The following is a 24,167-nucleotide window of genomic DNA, read 5'->3' on the forward strand; positions in this document are numbered from 1 at the left end:
TGAGGTGAGGGGTGGTGGTGGGACAGGGGGTCACTGTTCATCATTATCGGTTATTTAACCATGAGTAATTAGTACTTAGCTTTTAAATTTTTATTTGCTTAAAAAATTTTCCACATGTCCTCAAACCCTGTTAGTATTCACTGCCAGTTCACCAATTGTTCACAAATACACTATCATTCTAACATTTTTTTATCCCTGAAAAAATATCTTAATCTTAAGCCATCTTCACTTTTCTGCCAATTTTATGTGAAGCATTTGCTCCTCTCTGTAGTATACTTTGCCCCAGAGATTCCCATATCTTTCTTTGTCTTCCTCCTAAGACCCCCCACCAATTGCTCAATCCCTTCCCCAGAGAGCTACTTTGAAGACATGACGCTTAGTTGCTCAGTTTCAGAATTATTGCCATTGCTTGAGATCAGTTGTTTAGTGTCTGCTCTGAATAGATTTAAAATTCTCAAAAGGAAATTGTATAGCAATTTGAGAAATAACCAGAATCTTCGATAAACTGGAATACTCTGTGAGGAAGTTCAGTGCTGTATAAATTTTGACTTTGAAATCTATAATAATTCTTGGTAGTTGAAAGACCAAAATATATGTTTAGCTTATAGTAAGTAATTATTGGTTATTTTAATCCCATATGTTGATAATCTGTTTTGAAGCTTAAGAAATGTTCTTTATAGAAAACTATTGCTATTTCTAGGAATGCATAACTTAACAGTGGCTCCTGGCAGAAAAACTGCGCACCTCTGAAAGTCCCAGCACCTACAGAAAAAAAGCCTGGCACCTTAATGTTTATATCCTGTGTTGCTGGACAACATCCTACAAAGTAGCCAGGCTTATTTGAGTGGCTTGGCTAAAGAAAGATGCATTCATGTTCCAAGCTAACCGAGCATTTCAAGTGCAACTTTATTCCAAGTTGAATCTGAATCAGAACTCTGAGCAGTGCCATCAGCCTGAGAATAATGTGCTGCTTCCCAATTCGCTCTTTGCTTGTCGTTACCTAGTATCGATTTTCATGGAACTTTTCACTGTACTTACATACATATATATCAGTGTACTCATCTACTTGGTACCAAAAAGGGAGGCACAGAATGTGGAGAAAACCCTGAGGCTGAGCCCTGAGCTCCTACCCCACCCCTACCCCTAATTCTCCATGTGTCTTTAGCCAGGTTCCCTCACTCTTCTGCATCTCCATCCCTCATCTGTAAACAACAACCTTTTTTAAAAATTTTATTTTATTCAAGTATAGTCGATTTACAAGGTTGTGTTCATTGTTGCTGTACAGCAAAGTGATGCAGTTATGCATACATATACAGTGGCTCCTGGCAGAAAAACTGCACAGCTCTGAAAGTCCCAGCAGAGGTGGGACTTTCTTTTTCATATTCTTTTCCATTATGGTTTATCACAGGTTATTGAATATAGTTCCCTGTGCTATACAGTAGGACCTTGTTATTTATCCATTCTATATATAATAGTTTGCATCTGCTAATCCCAAACTCCCAATCCACCCCTCCTCCACTCCACCCTTTGGCAACCACAAGTCTGTTCTCTGTGTCTGTGAGTCTGTTTCACAGATAAGTTCACTTCTGTGATATTTTAGGTTTCACACGTAAGTGATATCATATGGCATGTGTCTTTCTCTTTCTGACTTACTTCACTGAGAATGATAATCTCTAGGTCCATCCATGTTGCTGCAAATGGCATTATTTCATTCCTTTTTATGGCTGAGTAGTATTCCATTGTATATATGTACCACATCTTTATTCATGCATCTGTCGATGGACATTTAGGTTGCTTCCATGTCCTGGCTATTGTGAATAGTGCTGCTGTGAACATAGGGGTACATGTATCTTTTTAAATTATAGTTTTGTCTGGGTATATGCCCAGGAGTGGGATTGCTGGATCATATGGTAATTCATTTTTAGTTTTCTGAGGAACCTCCATACTGTTCTCCATAGTGGCTGTACCAACTTACATTCCTACCAACAGTGTAAGAGGCTTCCCTTCTCTCCACACCCTCTCCAGCATTGGTTATTTGTAGCCTTTTAATGATGGCCATTCCGACTGGTGTGAGGTGGTACCTCATTGTAGCTTTGATTTGCATTTCTCTAATAATCAGTGATGTTGAGAATCTTTTCATGTGCCTGTTGGCCATCTGGGTGTCTTCTTTGGTGAAATATCTGTTTAGGTCTTCTGCCCATTTTTCAATTGGGTCGTTTGTTTTTTTGTTATTGAGTTGTATTAGCTGTTTCTATGTTTTGGAGATTAAGCCCTTGTATAAATGACAACCTTTGATTCTCAAACTTATAGGCTGGTTTTGTGAGTGTGTGTGGGTGTGCGTGCACACCCACACACACGCTTTAACTAGCATATTAGGTCATATTTTATGTCCAGTAAAGTTGTGGGGTTTTTTTGTTTTGTTTTGTTTTTACATTTTATCTATTGCATTTATTTATTTATTATTTATTTATTTATTTTTGCGTTACGCTGGCCTCTCACTGTTGTGGCCTCTCCCGTTGCGGAGCACAGGCTCCGGATGCGCAGGCTCAGCGGCCATGGCTCACGGGCCCAGCCGCTCCGCGGCATGTGGGATCTTCCCAGACCGGGGGCACGAACCCGTGTTCCCTGCATCGGCAGGCGGACTCTCAACCACTGCGCCACCAGGAAAGCCCAAAGTTGTATTTTTATGTTGTGTATTTACACTTTAGAATAGGTTGGAGCCCTTTATGTAATCAGTACACTTAGTACATTCTGTCCATTTTATAGAATTTTGAATATAATTTTTCTATTTTTTTTAGCTACTAAGCGTTCTGGTTTTAGTATGTTTACATTTTTGGCATATTTTTGGTAAACATTCATCATTTATTTGATATCTCAGAATCACAACTTTCAATTATAAAGCTGTTTTGATAAGAAAACTTGGTCAGTTCCTTGATGATTATTGTTTTCCAGAAAAACATCATCATAAAAGCAGAAAGTGCCCGTAAAGGCTTTTGAAACCAGGTTCCTTGATCAGATCAGGATTCAGCACCATCAGAGGAGTAGGGTTAATGACAAGCATGCTTCTAGCATCATTGCTTTAGGATTTTGTTGTTGAATGTCAGGCCTAGAGTGAGACACACAACAGTTGCTCAATAAATGCTTGGTGACTGTTACGTCTGTGCTCATGTACTACTTGATATACAAGTAAAGGAGTTAAATAAGAGTAAGGATAGCATAGAAGGAGTCTTAGAGTATAGGGTGTATATTAGTCTGCTTGGGCTGCCTTATCAAAATACCCTGGACTGGGTGGTTTACACAACAGAAATTTATTTCTCACTGTCCTAGAGGCTGGGAAGTCCAGGATCAAGGTGCTGGCCAATTCAGTTCCCGATAAAGGCTCTCTTCCAGGCTTGCAGAGGCCTGTTTTCTTGCTGTGAACTCACAGGTCAAGGAGAGAACAAGAGATTTCTCTCAGGTTTCTTCTTATAAGGGTACTGATCCCATCATGAGGGCTCCACCTTCATCATGACTTAATTACCTCCGAAAGATCCCATCTCTGAATTACCATCATTTTGGGGTTGGGAGCCTCAACATATGAATTTGGGGGACTACATCTCCGTTCATAGCAAGGTGAAGATACTTAACTGTTTACCTTTACCTGTTACAGTCTGAGCTGTAATTTTACATTCATGATTGGAAATTAGTCAAATAAAAGGCTGACTGTTTAATGTATAGAATATGTTGCTACTAATACAGGCAAAGGGACAAAAGTTACGCTTCAGGAAGAAAAATGGCAACTTAAATTAAAACTATGATTGTAGAGAAAATTTAAAGCATTTCTTGTCAAATGACTTATGCAGTTCTGAGTCAAATAGGGACAGGGTTGTTTTTTCTACATAATGAATCTCCTGTAACGTAGTATTTGAACTTATCACCTAGTCGTCTTCTGTTGACCTGTGATTAAAATCTTGGCCTTTAATTGGAGGCTCACTGTTTGAACCCTGACGTTTTGCTACCAGCCCAGCCTATACAGGCTTTTGATAAAAAGGGTGATGTTTTTGTGTCTGTCTCTCAGGCAGGGAACCCAGGTAGAGGTAAAACTGCCTGGAGCAGAATGGTGCCTGAGCTTCAGTCTCTAGACCTTTGCCCTGCCATCACCTTGGTAAACCTCTAGCCTCTCTTTTCTAGAAGAGACTTATTTGAACATGATAGTTTTTCTGTGCTCACCCATGAGAACATAGCACATAAACTACTCCAGAATTCCTATACAGGGACAGAAAGATGAAATGACAGAAGAAAATCTGCGTTTATGCCTACGTGGATTGAACATGTCAGAACATAACTGGCTGTCATGCTGAATTTTCTCTCTCCAGATCTGAAAGGAGAACAGCGTGAACAGTTTGCAAGAGCTCTGACTGTTTCAGTAATATTGTTTACGTTTTTAATTTAGCGCATTAAATTCTCACCATACAAATCATGTTGTACGTCATACAAAACCTTTGTTTCCCGAAACTCAGCACACTGGGAAGAAACTTAAAGAGTACTGTCAAGAGATCCAGTTAGGAAGCAATTAGGAGATTGCTGTTCTAGGAACTATTCTGGGCAGGGGAGATACTGATTTTGAAACGTGCATCAATTTTCCATCTATTTCTCATTTCTGATTTTTTTCCCCTAAACTTAAACTTGTTTTAATTTGGAAAGTTTTAAACCCATAGAAAAGTTGAAATAACATTCCAATGACTGCATATATACCCTGACTTAGATTTACTGACTTAACATCTTGCCATCCCCTCTCAGTTTCCTCTCCAAATATATATACACACTTCCCTCTTGCCAAATCATCTAAAAGTAGGCTAAAGATATCATGACTTTTTACTCTTAAATTCTTAGCATGACTCTCCCAAGAACAAGGGCATTCTCCTACTCACCCGCATTATTACCATGTGCTTTATGTTGCTGCCGTAACAGATTACCAGTGGCTTAAGACAATACGGATTCATTTTCTTACAGTTCTGTAGGCGAGAAGTCCAATACAAGTCTCATTGGGCTAAGATCAAGGTGTCTGCAGGGCTTCGTTCCTTCCTGGAGGTTCTAGGGGAAAATCCATTTCCTTGCCTTTCCAGCTTCTGGAGGCCAGCCTCACGCTCTGGTCTGTGGCCTCCTCCTCCATCTTCAAAGCCAGCAACCTAGGCTGTCTCTGAGCCTTCTTCCATCATCACATCTCTCTCCCTGACCACAGCTAGGAAAGCTTCTTCACTTTGTGATTAGATTTAGTCCACCCAGATAATCCAGGATAATTCCCCCATCTCTATGTCCTTAACCTTAATCATATCTGCAAAATCATTTTTGCCTTATAAAGTAACATAATCGTAGGTTCCCAAGATGAGGGTATAGACATCTTTGAAGGGCCATTGTTCTGACTACTACACCACACCTAACAAAACCAGCCTTCATTCAAAGTTTATCCAACATACAGTCTATAGTCAAATTTCCCCAATTACTAAAAAAGTGTCATGGATCCAATCAAGGTTTACATATTATAATATGTCTCTTTGGTTTCCAGTCATCTATAACAGTCTCATCAGCTCCCTCTCTTTTTCATGACATGGAATCCTTTGGTAAAGAGTCTAGGCCAGTTACCAAGTAGAGATCTGAATTTAGCTAAAAGTTTCTTTGTGATTATATCCAGACCGAACGTATCTGTCAAGAATACCCATGTAGGTGGTGTTTTGTGCTTCCCACTATGTCGCTTCATATAAAGTCTGGCTGTGCTGCTACTGGCAATGCCAAGCTTGACTTTTTGTTTAAGGTAGTGACTGCCAGATTGCCCCATTGGAAAGGTGGGGGGTTTCTCTATAAAATGCTTGATAGAAGTTCGCCATCTTTGGGAGACACAATCAAGGAACACATTCACAGAGCCAGACTTTAACATAGCATTTTTCAAACTGTGGATCATGGCATATTAGCAAATTACAAAATCATTCTAGTGGACTTTGAACCCCCCCAGAGGAACTAGGACAGGGCCTGGGTAATGGTGGATTCCTAGTAAATATCTGCTAAAGAATGTATGGCTCAGTAATAGGCAGATAACCCAATTAAAAAATGATCAAAGGGAATTCCCTCGTGGTCCAATGGTTAAGAATCTGCCTTCCAATGCAAGGGACGCGGGTTCGATCCCTGGCCGGGGAACTAAGATCCCACGTGCCACGGGGCAACTAAGACTGTGCGCCGCAACTACTGAGCTCATGTGCTCTAGAGCCGGTGCACCACAACAAAGAGCCTGTGTGCCTCAACTAAGACCCGGTGCAGCCAAATAAATGAATAAATAATTTTTTTTTTAAAAAAAAGATCAAAGGGTCAGAATTGCCACTGCTCTAAAGAAGGTATACAAATCGTCAGTAAGCACATGAATAGATGCTCGGTATCACTAGCCATCAAGGAAATGAAGGTCAAAACCATGAGACACTACTTCACATCCACTAAGATGACTATAATTTTAAAAGATGGGTAATCATTGGGCTTCCCTGGTGGCACAGTGGTTGAGAGTCCGCCTGCCGATGCAGGGGACGTGGGTTCGTGCCCCGGTCTGGGAGGATCCCACATGCCGCGGAGCGGCTGGGCCTGTGAGCCATGGCCGCTGGGCCTGCGCGTCCAGAGCCTGTGCTCCGCAACGGGAGAGGCCACAACAGTGAGAGGCCCGCGTACCGCAAAAAAAAAAAAAAAAAAAAAAAAAAAAGATGGGTAATCACAAGTGTTGGTAAGGATGTGAAGAAATTGGAACCCTCGTGTACTACTGGTGGAAATGTAAAATGATGCACCCACTTTAGAAAACAGTCTGACATATTCTCAAAGGGTTAGAGTTACCATATATGACCCAGCAATTCCATTCCTTTGTATATATACCCAAGAGAAATGAAAACATACATCCACACAAAAATTTAGATGTGAATGTTCATAGCAGCATTATTTATAATAGCCAACAAATGGAAACAACCCAACTATCCACCAAGTGATGAACAGGTAAACAAAATGGGATAGATCTATGGTATATCCAATGCGATACTATTTGGTAATACAAGAAGTACTGTTGTATGCATGAACACGGATGAACCTTGAAACCATGTTAAGTAAAAGAAGCCAGTCACAAAAGATGACATATTGTGTGATTCCATTTATATTAATAGGAATTATATATGAATGTCCAGAATAGGGAAATCTATAGAGACAGAAAGTAGATTAGTGGTGACCTAGGGCTGGGGTTGAGGATAAATGGGAAGTCTAACAGGTGCAGGGTTTCTTTTTGGAGGAGATAAAAATGTTCTAAGTTAATTGTGTGATTGTGTGACTCTGTAACTATACTAAAAACCAACCATTGAACTGCACATACTAAGTGGGTAAATTTTATGGTATATGAATTCGATCTCAGTAAAGCTATTATTTTAAAAAATGCCCGTGACCGAGCCCCACCCATGCCAATTAAAGTTGAATTTTGGCAGGTCGAGTTTGGCATCAGGTATTTTGTTTAAACTTCTCTAGTTCAGTTTTTAATGTCTAGCCAGGGTTATAGCTACTGGTTTAGGCTAACTACCAAGACCCTTCTCAGTGCCAGAACACTGTAAATCCAAAAGTCTAGTGTTTTATGCCTGTCCCAGTGAACAAGGTGATTTAAAAGCACAAGGGGACAAGCTGGTGGTCACCCCCCAACACACCTTAATAATAGTCATGATTAATTTCTTTGGCTGACATCTCTGAGTGAGTAGAAACCCCAGTTCCCCTGCAACATATATATATATATATATATATATATATATATATATACACACACATACACACACATATATATGTATATATATGTATATATATATAGCAAGTATATTAAGAGTATTGCAAGTTTCTAAATCATGGACAGACAGTAGGCAAAGAAAGTAAATGAAAAACCTTTGTGATTATTGAAGGAGGAAACAAATTTCTGAAGAGGAGAAATTACTTATTAAATATGAAAAATAGCTACTCACATGATTGTGTGTGATGAAAACTATTGAAGGACAGACTTAGTGATGAGGTTTAGCAGTTTCTAGGAAGAAAAAAATAATATTGTAATCAAGGTAACTGGACTATTTTATTTCTTCCTATTTATGAGGGTTTAGCCAAGATCACTTTAGAAAAGTTTTTAAAAACCTGATTAAAGAACCCATCAGAATGGTACCACCTCCATTATTTTTGACACAGACAAATAAGGTTTTGGAAGTGTTGAAGATTGAGCAGTTGTAAAAAGCAGGAGTGATAGATGGAAGTGTCATTGTCACATCTCTTAAGAATCACTCGGTATTATTAGGAATCTAGGTAGGTGACCTGACCTTTTTATAACCTTCATCAGTTTAAGCTCTGACAGATAATGGCTAAGTGGTCTTTACAGGTTACCTTAACATGTCTCAGTTTCTCTGTCTATACAACAGAACTAATTAATCCCATGCCAAAGAATTTAATCAAGTTCCAGCTGCAGTGAATATGGTCAGACATCTTATTAGGTCTAGTATGAGTCAAGGTCTGATCCAGAAAACAGAAACCACTTCAAGTATTCCCATAAATTCCTTCAAGTGGGAATTAAATGTAGGGAATTTGTTATTACAGGTGAATGAGGATCTGAGTGTCAAACAGAGGACATTAGGAGAACCTGTAGATTAGCAACAGCAAGGAGCCACTGCCTCCCTTTAGCTCTTTCCAAAGGGAAGAGCCATTTACTGGAGCACAGAGGTACCCAAAGGAATTTGGGGCATGGTAGGAGCTAGAGCCAAAAAGGAGGCGTGTCTGCGGTTGGAGACAGGACCCAAGGCAGAGGCGGAGGGAGAGGAATAGCAATGCCCTGACTTCTCCTTCCCCTTTAGCCTTCAGTTTCCCACCAGGGCCTCCCATTGTCAGAACCCAGCTGAGAATGTGGAAAACAGCTGGCAGGAGTCAACCCCTGCCTCCCTCTGATACAGATCACAGCAAAGGTGAGGAAATGGATCTTAGGGCGAACAAGCTTGGACTTTCAGGGTTCACCTCCTTTTTATTCTATATCCATTAAAACTTGGTGCTTCTGCCCAATTCAAGGTAACTACTCATCATTTAAAGGAATTCTCCCTCTCTCCCCAACAAGGGTGAGTCAGCCTCATCCATCATTGAATTCATCTCACGTCTAGGATCTCTGCAGTCCCATGTCAAGGCAGATGTGATTCCTCATGTACGGTGACCTCTGAACTAGAATGAAAAGTTAATACTACCAGCTCCTCATGTAAAATAGTAGAAGAAATAGCACCTCACACCCATTAGGATGACTATTATTTTTAAAAATAAAATTAAAAATAAAATGGAAAATAATAGATTTTGATGAGATGCGGAGGAATTGGAACCCTTGTGCATTGTTGGTGGAAATGTAAAATGATGCAGCCGCTCTGGAAAACAGTTTGGTGGCTCCTCAAAATGTTAAACATAGAATTACCATACAAGCCAGCAATTCCATTTTCTGTATATACCCAAAAGCATTGAAAGCAGAGATTCAAACTGATACTTGTGCACCAATGTTCATAGAAGCATTATTCACAATAGCCAAAAGGTGGAAACAATTCAGATGTCCATCCACAGAAGAAAGGATAAACAATCAATGAAATACACAGCCTTAAAGAGGAATGAAATTCTGATACATACTATAACACAGGTGAACTTTGAAAATATTATAAGTGAAAAAAACCAGACACAAAGGGACATATATGATTCCACTTATATGGGGTACCTGGAATAGGCAAATTCATAGAAGCAAACTATAGAATAGTGGCTCCCAGGGACTGGAAGGAGGAGGGAATGGGAAGTTACTCTTTAATGAGTACAGAGTTTCTATTTGGAAGATGGAAAAGTTCTAGAAATAGTGATGTTGGTTGTACAACATTGTGAATGTACTTAGTGCCGTTAAACTGTACACTTGGAAATGATTCAAATGGTAAGTTTTATGTATATTTTGCTACAAAAATTAGGAGTTTGGGATTAACAGATACACACTACTATATATAAAATAAACAATAAGGACGGGGAACTATATTCAATATGTTGTAATAACTTATAATGGAAAATAATCTGAAAAAGAATATATATATATATATATATATATATATATATATACACACAACAGAATCACTTTGCTGTACACCTGAAACTAACACATATTGATAATCAACTATACTTCCATTTAAAAAAAAATAAGGAAGTGGAAAACAAAAAGAAACCCTTGATTAATATATGCATAAAAATGCAGGGCATGGGGCTTCCCTGGCGGTGCAGTGGTTGAGAGTCCACCTGCCGATGCAGGCGACACGGGTTCGTGCCCCGGTCCGGGAAGATCCCACATGCCGCGGAGCGGCTGGGCCCGTGAGCCATGGCCGCTGGGCCTGTGCGTCTGGAGTCTATGCTCCACACCGGCAGAGGCCACAGCAGTGAGAGGCCTGCGTACTGCAAAAAAAAAAAAAAAAAAAAATGCAAGGCTGCTGCAGCCTCCATTTCTCTAACTGGTCACATTTCTCTAATTGGTGACATTTATCACTTCCTTCTTCTACCATCCATCCCATGTTGCCCTTGCCCTGTGCCAGCGCTCAGCCACTCAGAGTGTTTAGCCTATTTGTGTTGAACTGAGCCTTTGTTCCTGAAAAAGGCTGAGTTCTTGGCAGTTCTGCCTTTAGTCGGCTGCTATGGGTTTTTTTCCGTGACTGTTACTATGGACCTGGAAATACTAAAACGGGTTCCAGTGAATCCGATGTAGTCCTCTCGGCCTTTACTTCATAGAAGCAACTCACTTTGCCCTTGGCAATTGAGGTCAGTCCTTCTAGGAATCAATTTGACCCCTTTCTCTGCCTGTTGGTTCAGTAGTGTGAGAAGCCCAAAAGAGCTGGTTGACAATCTCTCTTACCCATATAATTTAGTCATTGTTGTATTTTCTGGTGGAAGCATTCCTTCCTGAGTGCCTCTAGACCAAAGTTGTGGGAACAGGAGCAGAAACCTCCATGAGTAGTTTTAATAATGAGAAGAGGGACCTTTCCTACTTCTAATCCTTAGATTCCCAGACCTATACTTTCTTGTTATTGGAAAAATAAATAATAACAGCACTATATATTGGTGTCCTGAGTCAAAGTACCCCAGCACTCCAGCCTTGTACATGTTGTCTCCCAACTGCACCATAGCTGAATCCTGCATCAGCCATTTCTCCCGGTAAGTTTCTTGGCCAGCAACACTGTTGAACAGCATACCATGATTGCGAATAAGAGCTTGAATAAATCTGGGAGTGGTGTTCCTCGAAACATTTCAGGCAAGGAAAGCAATTCCGTGCTCAGAGTGGGTACAGCACTGCCCCCTCCAGGACGCAAGGCGTCTGGTCGTCTGCTTCTCCACCTGAGCCAGCCGGTGTCTTTCCCCTGCTCTGTTCTGGATCATAGGGGACTGCCCTTTGTACAGTGTTTCCTGGCTCTTGGGGCAGTTATCTTACAGCGGGACAGCAATGGGAAGTAGTAGTAGAAGATTTGGGGAGTGGGACAGGGTCTGAACATGTATGTTATGTGGTCAAATGTAGCCCAGATCTGCAAATCAGTCACTTTGAAACTATTTGTGATGTTTCTTTCATAAGTGCATTTAGTATGCTGAAAGTGTACTTTTTTTTTTCCTTCCTAAGATTTCAGGGAATAACAGAATTATTTAAAGACTAAATGGAGACAATTTTCACATCTTTGGCAAACTTCTCTTAAATGAATTGTCAGATCGACCTCTTTAAAGATTATAATTGTGTGGTAAAATTAAATTAAACAGGTTTTACACTCTTGGCAAAGTTCTCTTAAATGATTTCTTGTCAGATTCAAGCTCTTTAAAGATTATAATTGTGTGGTAAAATTAAACTGAACAGGTTTAACACACTCCTTCAGTGTTTTAGGCTTCTACGTGAGCATGTTGGCCTACCGATAATAAAGGTGACTTCTCACATAGGGTCAGTGCCTGAAACATAGAGTTTTGGGTTCTGATGTCTGTTCCTGGGTATATCAGAGAATCTTTAGGCCATGACTGAATGCCTCTTATTTCACCTTCTCCAGATAATGATTATTCTGCTGCCCATTTCACATAAACATATTGAATATCTTCAGTAAATAATGTGCTTTCATAATAAGCAGAAGATGAAGGCTAAGTAAAAATTCAGATCTAGAAAGAAGAAACAGTACTAACCCAGGTGCTGGGGGTAGTCACTCTAGCCATGAGACCTCCACAGTGGACACTGACTGCCATCTGTGTTTTTGGTTTTTTTGAGAACTTTTTTTTTTTTTTTTGCGGTTCGCGGGCCTCTTGTGGCCTCTCCCGTGGCCTCTCCCGTTGCGGAGCACAGGCTCCGGACGCGCAGGCTCAGCGGCCATGGCTCACGGGCCCAACCGCTCCGTGGCATATGGGATCCTCCGGGACCGGGGCACGAAGCCGTGTCCCCTGCATCGGCAGGCGGACTCCCAACCACTGCGCCATCAGGGAAGCCCCGAGAACGTTTTTTAAAAATTGAAGTATAGTTGATTTACAGTGTTTCAGGTGTACAGCAAAGTGGTTCGACTATACAAATACATATGTATCTATTCTTTTTCAGATTCTTTTCCGTTATAGGTTATTACAAGATACTGAATATAGTTCCATGTGCTATAGAGTAGGTCCTTGTTTATCTATTTTATGTATAGTAGTATGTGTCTGTTAATCCCAAATTCCTAGTTTATCCTTACCCCCCTTCCCCCTTTGGTAACCATAAGTTTGTCTTCTATGTCTGTGAGTCTATTTCTGTTTTGTAAATAAGTTCGTTTGTATCATTTTTTTAGATTCCACATATAAATAACATCATATGATATTTGTCTTTCTCTGTCTGCCTTACTTCACTTAGTGTGATAATCTCTAGGTCCATCCATGTTGCTGCTAATGGCATTATTTCATTCCTTTTTATGTCTAGGTAGTATTCCATTGTGTGTACACGCACACACACACACACACACACACACACACCATATCTTCTTCATCCATTCATCTGTCAGTGGACATTTAGGTTGCTTCCATGTCTTGGCTATTGTAAATAGTCCTGCTATGAGCATTGGGGTACATGTACCTTTTCAAATTATAGTTTTGTCTGGATGTATGCCCAGTAGTGAGATTGCTGGATCATATGGTAACTCTATTTTTAGTTTTTTAAGGAACCTCCAAACTGTTCTCCATAGTGGCTGCACCAATTTACATTCCCACCAGCAGTGCAGGAGGGTCCCCTTCTGACTGCATCTTGAGCAAGCCTGAAGCCACGGTCTTAACCAGCTTTTAGACCAACCAACCATTGCCTCCAGTTTGGCTCAAGTAACTGTAATACCCGTGTCCTCCAATTTTCCAGGTTAAAATGCTTGATGCGTCCATCTGGAAGGTTTTCTCATTTGTGGTAGGGCTTTCAGGTTTTTGGTAAACATGTTCATTGGAGAAAGTATAGAAAATACAGAGAAACACAAAGCATGATCCAGTCACACGATTAACATTTTGGTATATAGATATCCAATCTTTTTTCAGTTCATATAGATATATAATTATGTTCTTCTTAAATATAGAGTGACTACAGTTTTTTTTTTACTCAACTTCATATTATGGCTAAAAATAAACTATATCAAACATTTTTTCTATGGTATCAAATATTTTCTACTATGTAATTTCTAATGACTGCATAGTTCTCCACAGTGTGGATATGCCATAATTTATTTAATAAATTAGAGGGTTTAGGAAAAAATCTGTAGTTGAGCAGCTAGAGCCATCCCCTTAAGGTTATTGTAACACATGAAACCCGTCCACCAAACTCTTTGACATACACAAATCCTCGAAGGAATGGTTTTTCGTGTGAAATGGTTATAGCTGTCAATCATTTGTTCTCCATGTCATGGTTCTGGTGCTCTCTCCAGGTTTTCAGGGGGTGATTATGGATTCCTGTCAAATGAGATGTCTACTATGTATTCAACACGAGGCAGTTTGTATTTTTCTCCATCTATTGCTTTCCCATCGGAGGAAGTTAAGCAAATCTCTGTGAGCCAAAGGGGAATGGGATAGACGTCTAGTGCTGGCAGCACACGGCAGACATGCCCGGGTCCCAGAGATCCCGCATAAGTAGATTAGACTGCTACATAAATACATTTGTCTTGATTGTCACATTCCACCCAGGGTTACACCTACATGCGTAAAAATGGCTCCAAGCCTGTTTTTCAAAGGCAGTTTGCCTCCCTTGTTGCTTTTTAACCACCCAGCTCACAAGCATTTTTTGTGTTATAGCTATCGAAGATGATTAAGGGGCTGGGAGAGCTGATATATAAGGACAGATTAAGAAAACTAAATATTTACAACTTGACTGAGTGAAGATACTATAACTGTCTGCTGGGCTCAAATCATGGAAGAGATACTGTTTTGCTTTCCCCAGTAACTCAATTTTAGGGATATCTAAATTCAGAGAAAGTTTTCTGAAGATGACATCACTTATGCTAATTAGATAATTGTGTCAGTCGAAATTACATTTCGCTGCTTACTAGCAGAGACTTGGAATAGCAGTGGCTTAAACAAATAAGGTTTCATTTTCTCTCCTATAACATGGAGCCCAGAAATGTATCGTCTGGGGCCGTGTGGCAGTTCCATGATGTCATCGGTGCCCCCATGCCCTCCTGTCTTTGGCGCCATTATTCTCAGCATGATATTCGTACTCAAGGTCACCTGGTATTTGAAGAAGAGCTACCACAGCTTCACTTACCTTGGCTGAATTCCAGAAAGGGGAAGGCAAAAGAGGTCCCTGCCAACTAAGACTGCTTGGAAGAACTTTCTCGGAAGCCCATTTCCTGATTCCAGTTTATATCTTATTGACCACCACATCAACAAGAGGGGCTGGGAAACTGAGCAGGGTTTTTGGTTTGGTTGATTTTGTTTTTACGTTGGGTACCTTGCTTACCACAGCGATGTCAAGGTCCTTGGACTGAGAAGGCATGGGAACATGACTGCCGGGTAGGCAACTGGTGGTTTCTGTCGCAATGACTTACCTCTTAAAGATTCTGAGAAGTCTGGACTCTGAGACACAGTGACATTTGCTATGACGTTCCATTTGTAAAACTAGCCCTTGCGATCTAATTTATTTACTTCACGTCACTCATCTATTTCAATTTATTTGTCACAGCATACCCTGGGTTGATGCTAAATAAACCAGCCATCTCAGCAGACCTAAGAATAATAATAACTACAACTTACTAGCTTTTACCCAGTTCCATGCACTGTGTTACGCACTTCACATCACCTGAATGGTTTGCTTCAAAATACTCCAAGGGGGATGGGGAGTAGATATGGATAAATGAAATAGTACTCACCATGAGTTGCTAATAATTGAAGCTGAGCAATGGGTATATGGAAGTTTGTTATTATTTATATACTCTTCTCTCTCCTTTTGTAATAACTGAAATTTTCCCAGTAAAGATCTTTAAATCACCTCATCTACATCTTACATTATTTCATATGAGGTCGGTACTATTACCGCTAGCTAACAGTGCTCAGGGCAGTTAAGCAGCATCACACAGTGAGTGAGTGGCAGATTTAGGATTCAGACCCAGGTCTGCCTGACTTAGAAGCCTGTGCTCTAACCCTTATTATTCAAAGAAAGCATGCTTCCCCCATAAGGAGACTAAACCTCATCAGAAATGTAGAGTTTCAGGCCCCACCCAAGCCCTATTACAGGACCCCCGAATAAGGTTTGTTTGCACACCCAGGGTTCCCATGCTCTGTCCACTGCACTGTTATTGCCTTCGTAGCCACAACTTAACCAACTCAATCATGAGTTTCCCATAAAAAATGTTACCCTCTGTTGAAGCAAGAAGCCTTATCATGAGTCACTGCTTGGTAGCATTTAATAATAATTGAATAGGCACTTAATTCGGAGCAGTTAACCTCTTTCAACCTTGAGTGTCTGCTGTAGTGCTGAGCACTACATTCCTGTGTCAGTTAAGCACCATTCTGACTATGTGTCAGCTGCTAATAACCACTGCTTGCTTGAAACTTGGTTTGGTTTGTTCTATTGAAATAACGCCCTTGCTTCTGTTAACTTAAGGTGTTGTGAGTTTTAAAAGTTTTGGGACTTAACAGAAAACTGTTCAGCTACCTGTTCTACCTTCCAGCAGCATCATCTCTGCTTACCCACCTCTGTATAACTTTCCTGAAAAGACATGATTTTTCTCCCTAACATCTTCAGTCATCTTGTATCATTTCAGCCCTGTTTTTGAAAGAAAGAGAACTATGGGTCAGTTCTTGTGTGTCCTGTAGGCAGAACATCAGCCTCCATTTCTCCATCTGTGCCTTAGCTGTGCCATATGGTCTTTAGGACCCCTTCCAATGTCATTCTTCTCTAACCCCACATAACGTGATTTTTCAAGCCCCCCAAAACAAAAACATTGTGAAGACACTGGACTGTATGTGAAATCTACTTGATTATGTTTTTTCAGCCAGTGAAAGGATCCCTCATTGATTCGTACTCGTTTCTCTGTCCGAATAATGAATGCCTTGACGCTGTGTAGCTTCCTTGCCTCAGATCCGTGTTAGAACAAGTAAATGAATGAATGAATAAATGAATGAATGAGGCCTGTCATCCATCTCAACTATAATCTGCTTTCTCAAAGAGGCTGTGCCCTCTGCTTTTGAAAAGGTTAAAAGATTTTCAAGCTGCCAGGTGAATGTGTTTGTTTTATATATTATAATCACCTTCAAACCGTGTATATACTTAACACCCTAAGCTGTTCTTCAACTTCCATAGCAGAAGAGGTAAGGGAAAAACCTACAAAAGAGCAGGCATCAAAGCCATCCCCAGGGACCATCACTGTATAGGTCAGGCCCATGCTGGTTGAGGGTACAAGCATCAGAGTCGCTTCATTCTTCTTCCACGAACTCTTTCTCCTACAAGAGTAATTTGAAGCCAGTTTATGTATAAGATAATGTTCTCACAAAATTAAACCTAGGAAAAATAGCATGCTGTAATATAGTGACAATAACAACCATTTTGCTAGACATGCCTTAGAATGTCTTGTCCACCCCTATCTTTTCCATGCTATAAGTAAAGTGTGTTTCTGATTTGTTTTGCAGAGCAGCCTTTGGCAAGGAGTCAGAAGTTCTTATTGGGAACCTGGGTGATAAATTAATCCCTCCACAGGACATCCTCCGTGATGTCAGCGACCTCAAAGCCTTGGCCAACATGCATGAGAGCTTGGAATGGTTAGCAGGTCGAACAAAGTCGGCTTTCTCCAATCTTTCTACATCCCAGAGTAAGTACCAGCAGGGTGGTTCCTGTGGGGACAGCTGAGGAACTAGACTGAATACTTTCATTTGAAATGCCATAAGGGGACATGTCCGAGTTGTTGGAAGATCTGTGCAAGAATTCTGCTTGTGCTGAGCCTCTGGTACTTTGTCATTCTGTGAAAGGAAGTAATCTCAGCTTCCCCACGTGGGGCGTGGGAAGCCAAAAAGGCCCATGTTAACATAGCTTGATGTTAAACCTTAGAAACACCGGATTGTGTAAGATTGAACCACTGTGTCTTAGCACAGAAAGCAATACATTTTGTCCTTCTTACAACTTTTCAAGGGTAGAAACTGTGTCTCAGAGCTCAAAGCTGAGCACGCAGCTGATGTTTTCATTTTAACTGATAGAAAACGAATGAAAAAGTATCTAAAAAGAGAATAATAGAAGTGATCAAGTTGCTAGAAAACAGAGACAATGAGAAAAACATTTATTCTGGAAAAGAGATGGCTGAAAGATAACCTCATTATACATCTCAAGGAAATTAAGGAATAGGGTCTGAAGTAAAAATGGGAAACCTTTTTCTATCAAGGACCAATGACCAATTATTTCAAAAATAATTTGAAAACTTTGGGACACATAAACTTTATTCAATAAGTATAGCACAAATGTTTTTTAAAAGCATTAGTTCAGAAGTGTTAAACAGTTAAAGGCAAAGAAAAAATGATATGAAGAAGGAATAAAGGAGATGGGAGATTTGAATGCATGAATGGAGGGACAGAAAACAGGATAGAAAAAAGCAAAATCACAGCAAGAACATGAAAGAAACTGAATCAGCTCTGAAGTTAGTATTAGAACGAACTGTTAGAAGATTGTTAGAAGGAAAAAACTTGTATTATTTGGACTGTGGACTTCAAAGAAAGTTATTTTTTATCATTGTCTCTTGAAAAGTTATTATTGCTTGATTAACCATGATTTCCAGCCCAGAGAGGGAGAAGATGTGGATGAAATAAACCAGAGTAAATTATGCCCTGAAATGCAGGCCCCCCGGGCAGAGTCTAGGAGACCTTTGAATGCTCACTTACTTATGATCTCATGCTGATTGTGTAGCTGTCCTGGGGGTCAACAGGGGGTGAGGAAAGCAGATGGAAGGAGGGGGCTTCTGAGATTACTTATTCTGCTTTAGAAATCTTCAAATATTACTTTTTATTTATACTCTTATGTTTGCACTTTTTAGTATTTAAAATAGTACTTTTAGCTGATGATAAAATTGTACATGTTTATTCTTAGAAATGTATTCACCTACTAAGGATAGTTTGGACTCAGTATCGGGTCTGAGCAGACTCTGCCTAAGTAGGTATCCTTGAGAGGTTTTCAACTTTATAACGACCTCATATCAGGGAACCTGTCACAAGTAGTAGTCAGAATAAGCCATTTTATCTCCCAGACTCACCCGACTCCACCAAAAAAAAAAAAAAAAAGTCAGCAAGAGCTGACTCCCTTTTGCTAGTTGCAAAATAAACAGCTCTGAAAAGGGACCAGAGGCCTCTTTTCCTAGTTTCCTTTGACTCTTGCAAATGTTGGGCTGCTTGGGTTGGTTTGTTAGTGATGATTGGAAGGAGTCCTCTCGTTCGGTGGGCCATCGAAGTCCAGTATTTCATAATGCAGTCTCTTATTTTGGCAGCACAGCCTCCCAGGTTTCTGTTCTGTCCATCCTAAAAGAGCTCCACGAGGCAGAATAGGACACAGCCTCCACAGCAAGCCACTGAGTGATTCACACAGTCTAACCTGGCTTCAGCTGTTCTCAAAAAGAGAAAGATGCTCTGTGAGTTACGGTCAACTTTGTAATTGCACCATTTACCTGTTCTGTTCACGTCACCGAGAGTCCCTAGTACAGCTGATGTCTAATTCATGTCTTCCAGCGCCTCTGTTATTCTGACAGAGACCTCTTGTCCCATGCCCATTAATACCTCTCATGTGCTCAGTTCCATTTTATAGGCTGTACCCTCTCAGTTCCTTTCAGGGTGATTATTCCAGCCAGTGAGTGATTTAAGTGACTGTTAGCATTTTGACGATCAGTGCAAAGCCCAAGTGAACTGTAATCACTACTTATGTTGTCTCTGTAAAAACAGAGCATCCAGCAAACCTGGTTTATTCTGCTAACAATATGCCTTGCTCACCCACACGGGGCTGTTCTTTGAATTCCCAGGAGGGATGCCCACTGATGTTTATAATTTGAACAAAGCAGGGAATGGGTTACTTTGATTGGCCATGTCAGTGTGACTTTAGAAAGGGAATAAAGGACAGCTCTTTATTATTCTTTTGAAAAGTGAACCAGATGATTACCTCAACAAAAGTGTTGCCAAGTCTGGAGACTCGATAGCATGAAGAAAATGCCAGACTGTTGTCTAGCACTCACAGAGACTCAGGATGGGGAAAAGGCAAGAAAAGAAGCATAGAAGTTTCTTTTCTTGTCCACATCCTTTAACTATTTGGTATGGTAAATGCCATGCTTTCTTATAATTAAGAAGCTACTGGTAGAATGGAATGGAGGAAGTTTGCAGAAAATTATTTTCATAGTAGAAAATCTCTTTAGATATTAATAGCAGTATTCTCCTCCACCTGAAATATCTCATGTCATAGTGGAGAGAGTATTGCATTTTAATGGCAGAGAATGGCTGGCCACTTGCCCAGGAGATAAGAGTTGACCATTTTTTCAAAGACAGTTTTTCCATCTCTTTTAGTATTTGCCTAAGCATCACTCTGTGTTCTTTACATTTAAAAGAGTCTCCTCACCTCATGTAGATCCTGACTACTCCAAAGGCACTGCTCTTAACTTTCACAGTCCATGGTTCCTGCTCCATTTCTCCTGGTATTCCCCTGCTCAGCCTTCCTTAACCCTGTTCTACTTAAGATTCTTTCTGTTGAAAGTCACAGCCCAATTAAAAGAAAAAGAATGCATCAATTTATAAAACTGGTAAATCAAAAGACTTCAGGTGTGGCTGGATCCAGAGGTTCACAAGATAACACCATGTAACAGACATGTTTACACACCTGCTCTCTCTCCCCCACTTTCTCTATTTTTGGTGTATTTCCTTTATTGCTTTCCGTCTCAGGTAAGACCTTTTCGTATGGCAACATCCTTGGTTACCAGCAGCCCCAAGATTATTTGATCCCAGACAAAAAGAGCATTTTTGCCAACAGCTCCTGAAACAGTCCTAGAGAAGACTTGGATTGACCTAACTTGACCTCCTCTCATGGGTCTCTCAGGCTCTCTCTGTATATGCCTAGTTTTCTGACTCTACCCACGACTCAGTCTCCCACTCCCACTTCTAGAATATCTTTATGTTCAGGGTCTGTTTTAACAAATATGCTTTCAGTGCAAGGAAGTTGAGCAGAATCATATGTAGCGTTGGGCATTCAGGATCTAGGTTTATACATATTTTCTCTCATTGATCACAATTTCAACCTTGTAGTAAAGGCACAGGATAGTATCTGTAATATCTGCTGTTTGTAACAATCCTAAATAAGAAGTCTGAGATTAACTGTTATGGTTAAGAAAATTCTCAGAAAATAGTGACCTAGATAAAAATTAAGAGTGTGTTCAATTGGAACACTAATGATTTTCTTTTCTATTTTATCCCTTTGTTTTAAGGATGTGTTGCCTTTAAAAATAGGGTACAGAGAACTTGAAGGGGGCTCCAGAGCTTGTTTTGACTGCATTTGCTTCCTCAAGGGGACGCCTCCTCTCTTTCTCAGATTCTGTAAAAAAAAAAAAAAATCTCCAGGGTTAGAGAATCTAAAACTTCCTTGATTATATATTCTGCTCTTTAAGTAACCTTACCATCGAGGAGGTCATCTGTTTTTTATTAAAGTCCCTTTGCTTCAGTCTAAACCTCTTCTGTCCTATTCTTCAGAAATTAAATGTTGAATATTTTTTCTATGAAATACTTTAATGTGTCTGAAAACATTTCCCTGGTCTCTACCTGCCCATCTCTGGATATTAAAAACTTTTGGCCTGAGGGTCCCACCCAGTCTCTGAGTCCAGGGCAACCAAATCTAGCAGAAGTAGGAGCCCAGATCAGGCCCAAGTTCGCTTACACTCTCTCGGATGGTGGTTTGACTGTTAGCCTTTGTGAATGTGGCCCATGTTGCAGGTTCCTTCAACACCAGTTGTATCCCCTTCTGGCTCCCTCAGCTCCTGTTACCGCAGTTCTTGCTGTGCCCACGTGCATTGATAATAAAAAGTCATACTGTAATCTTTTTTTTTTGCAAAACCACAGGGTCAAATAAATCTCATAATTTTGGTTCCTGGAATTGGTTCATGAATTGCAGTATTAGTTATGCAGTTATTTATATACTTCTTTTTTCTTGTATTGTGGTAAGATATACATAACATCAAACACACCATTTTAACTGTTTTTAAGTGTGCAGTACAGTAGAGTCACGTGAACTCTATTTATTACTATGCAACAGATCTCTGGAACTTTTTCATCTCACATAACTGAACCTCTGTACCCACTGAACAATAAATACCGTATTTCCCCCTCTCCCCCAATCCCTGGTAACCACTTTCCACTTTCCATTTCTATGAGTTTGACTACTTTTAGATGCGCCCTTATAAGTGGAATCGTGCAGTATTTGTCTTTTTGTGACTGGCTTATTTCCTGTAGCCTAGTGTCCTCAAAGTGTTATAGCATATGACCGGATTTCCTTCTTTTTTAAGGCTGAATGATATTCTGTTGTATGGATATACGACATTTTCTTTATCCAGGCATCTGTTAGTGGACATTCAGAGTTCACTCACCTCTTGGCTATTGTGAATAATGCTGCAGTGACACATAAGTGTGCAAATTATACTTCTTTCTTAAAGCAGAACTATTATTAGGGATCTTAGAAATCATCTGGTCTAACTCAGATGTTTTGCACATGGAGGAATCAAGGCTTCAGAATGGTCACTCTGCATGTCTCTGCCTGAACTGGTATGGAAACAAGCCCTCAAATTGCCACTTTAATTTTCTCTCTACTACATCATCGTCTTGACCGTTACTGAGGTTAAGTACTGGCAGTGATAACAGTTCCATTCATACCCTATTCCTATTAAACCATCCAGGAAGGTCATCATATTTTTTTTTTTTGATGAAAGCACTTTAATGCCTACAGTCAACTCCTGATCATTTCTGATCATCGTCTTGTGTGTAACCAGACTTTCTGTGCTTTAAATATACGGAACTATTGCACATATCCCTTTTTGAATATCATCTTACTTGTAATAAAATATCTTATTAATTTTTCTCCCTCTTTTTTTGTTCTACAAATATTATCAAAGTTAGAAACTCTACCTGTCTCGTTATCATGTTAACAGAATATCTTCTAGCTACTGCACTCTCCTATGGCAGCAGCCACTAACCTTGTGTGGCCATTGAAATTAATTAAAACTAACTGAAATATAAAATACATTTGCTTAGTCACACTAGCCACATTTCAGATGTTCAGTGGCCACTGTATTAGCGAGGTTGTAGAACATTTCCATCATCACAGAAAGTTCTTTTGGATTGTGCTATAGATCAACACTTAGTTCGCTACTGATAAAGTTCTAAAATAATGCCAGTTCATACAGTTAGCTTTTTGAAACATACTTGAAATGTCCACCTAGTTCTATCAAGACATGGATAAATACTTTACTTGTTCAGTCTCCAGATCCCCTGACAGAGAAGTATGTGTTAGGCCTGGCTTTGTCCAAAATTTTTTCTATTGATGCTAAAGGGAAAAGAGTTTAGTGGTCAAATACACTTGAGACCCATTAGATTGAAGAACCTTAAATGTACTTCCTGCATACAGTAAAACTTTTAAAGTCTTTTTATGTCAACGGAGTAATTACAGCAATGCAGTGTTTCCCAAACGTCTTTATCAATGGAATTCTCTCGCCCCAGAGCATCTTACAGGACTTTTCTTTTATGGAACAACTTCTGGTAAACACTGTCCTATGCTATATTTATATAATTTGTTCAGAATCGTTTATTTCTCACAGCATAGGCACAAGATAGGGCATATGCTTCACGACTGCAGGAATGTAATTTCATATTATTCGCAGATTTGCACACCATCAGATGACTTCTGTTGCAATTTGGTTACTTTATTACTTGATTGAATTATTTTTAGAAATGTTCAAGTCAACCAATATGAAATGACTATGGCTTCTTTTTTGCTTGTTTCAAACCTGGCTGCTGCCCAATCATTACACTTCACTCACAGTTCTCAAAGATGCCAGCTACTAATGTAATTCCACACCTCAGTTCACTGATGAATGTTAATATGTCCAGAGATTGATTTTTTAAGAAAAATTTTAATTTAGAATACTTCCAGATTTTGAGTAAAGTTGCAAAGGTAGTACAGAATTCCTGTGTATCTCATACCCAGTTTTCCCAGTTGTTAACATCTTACATTTGTCGCAACAGATGAGCCAATATTGATACATTATTATTAACTAAGGTCTGTATTCACATTTCCTTAGTTTTTATCTGATGTCCTTTTTCTGTTCCAAGATCCCATCTCTAGGATATCATAATACATTTAGTCGTTGTCTCTTTAGCCTCATTTAGACTGTGAAAGTTTCCTAGACTTTCCTTGTTTATGATGACCTTAACAGTTTTTTTGTTTGTTTGTTTTGGTTTTTTTTTTTTTTTTTTTTGCGGTACGCGGGCCTCTCACTGTTGTGGGCTCTCCCATTGCGGAGCACAGGCTCCGGACGTGCAGGCTCCGGACGCGCAGGCTCAGCGGCCATGGCTCATGGGTCCAGCCGCTCCGCGGCATGTGGGATCCTCCCGGACCAGGGCACAAACCCGTGTCCCCTGCATCGGCAGGCGGATTC

The 24,167-nt window shown here is 40.0% G+C and overlaps 1 protein-coding gene across 1 annotated transcript in view; it reads left to right on the forward strand.

The window, feature by feature from the left end:
• The window catches only part of EXOC4 (exocyst complex component 4), an 814,897-nt gene that overhangs the window by 678,038 nt on the left and 112,692 nt on the right, over positions 1 to 24,167 (forward strand). The window contains exon 14 of the mRNA XM_060020916.1: positions 17,146 to 17,324. Within this exon, the coding sequence (XP_059876899.1) occupies positions 17,146 to 17,324 (179 nt within the window). The remainder of the gene's footprint in view (positions 1 to 17,145; positions 17,325 to 24,167) is intronic.

Source organism: Delphinus delphis, chromosome 9 (assembly GCF_949987515.2).
Source record: "Delphinus delphis chromosome 9, mDelDel1.2, whole genome shotgun sequence".
Taxonomy (NCBI): Eukaryota; Metazoa; Chordata; class Mammalia; order Artiodactyla; family Delphinidae; genus Delphinus; species Delphinus delphis.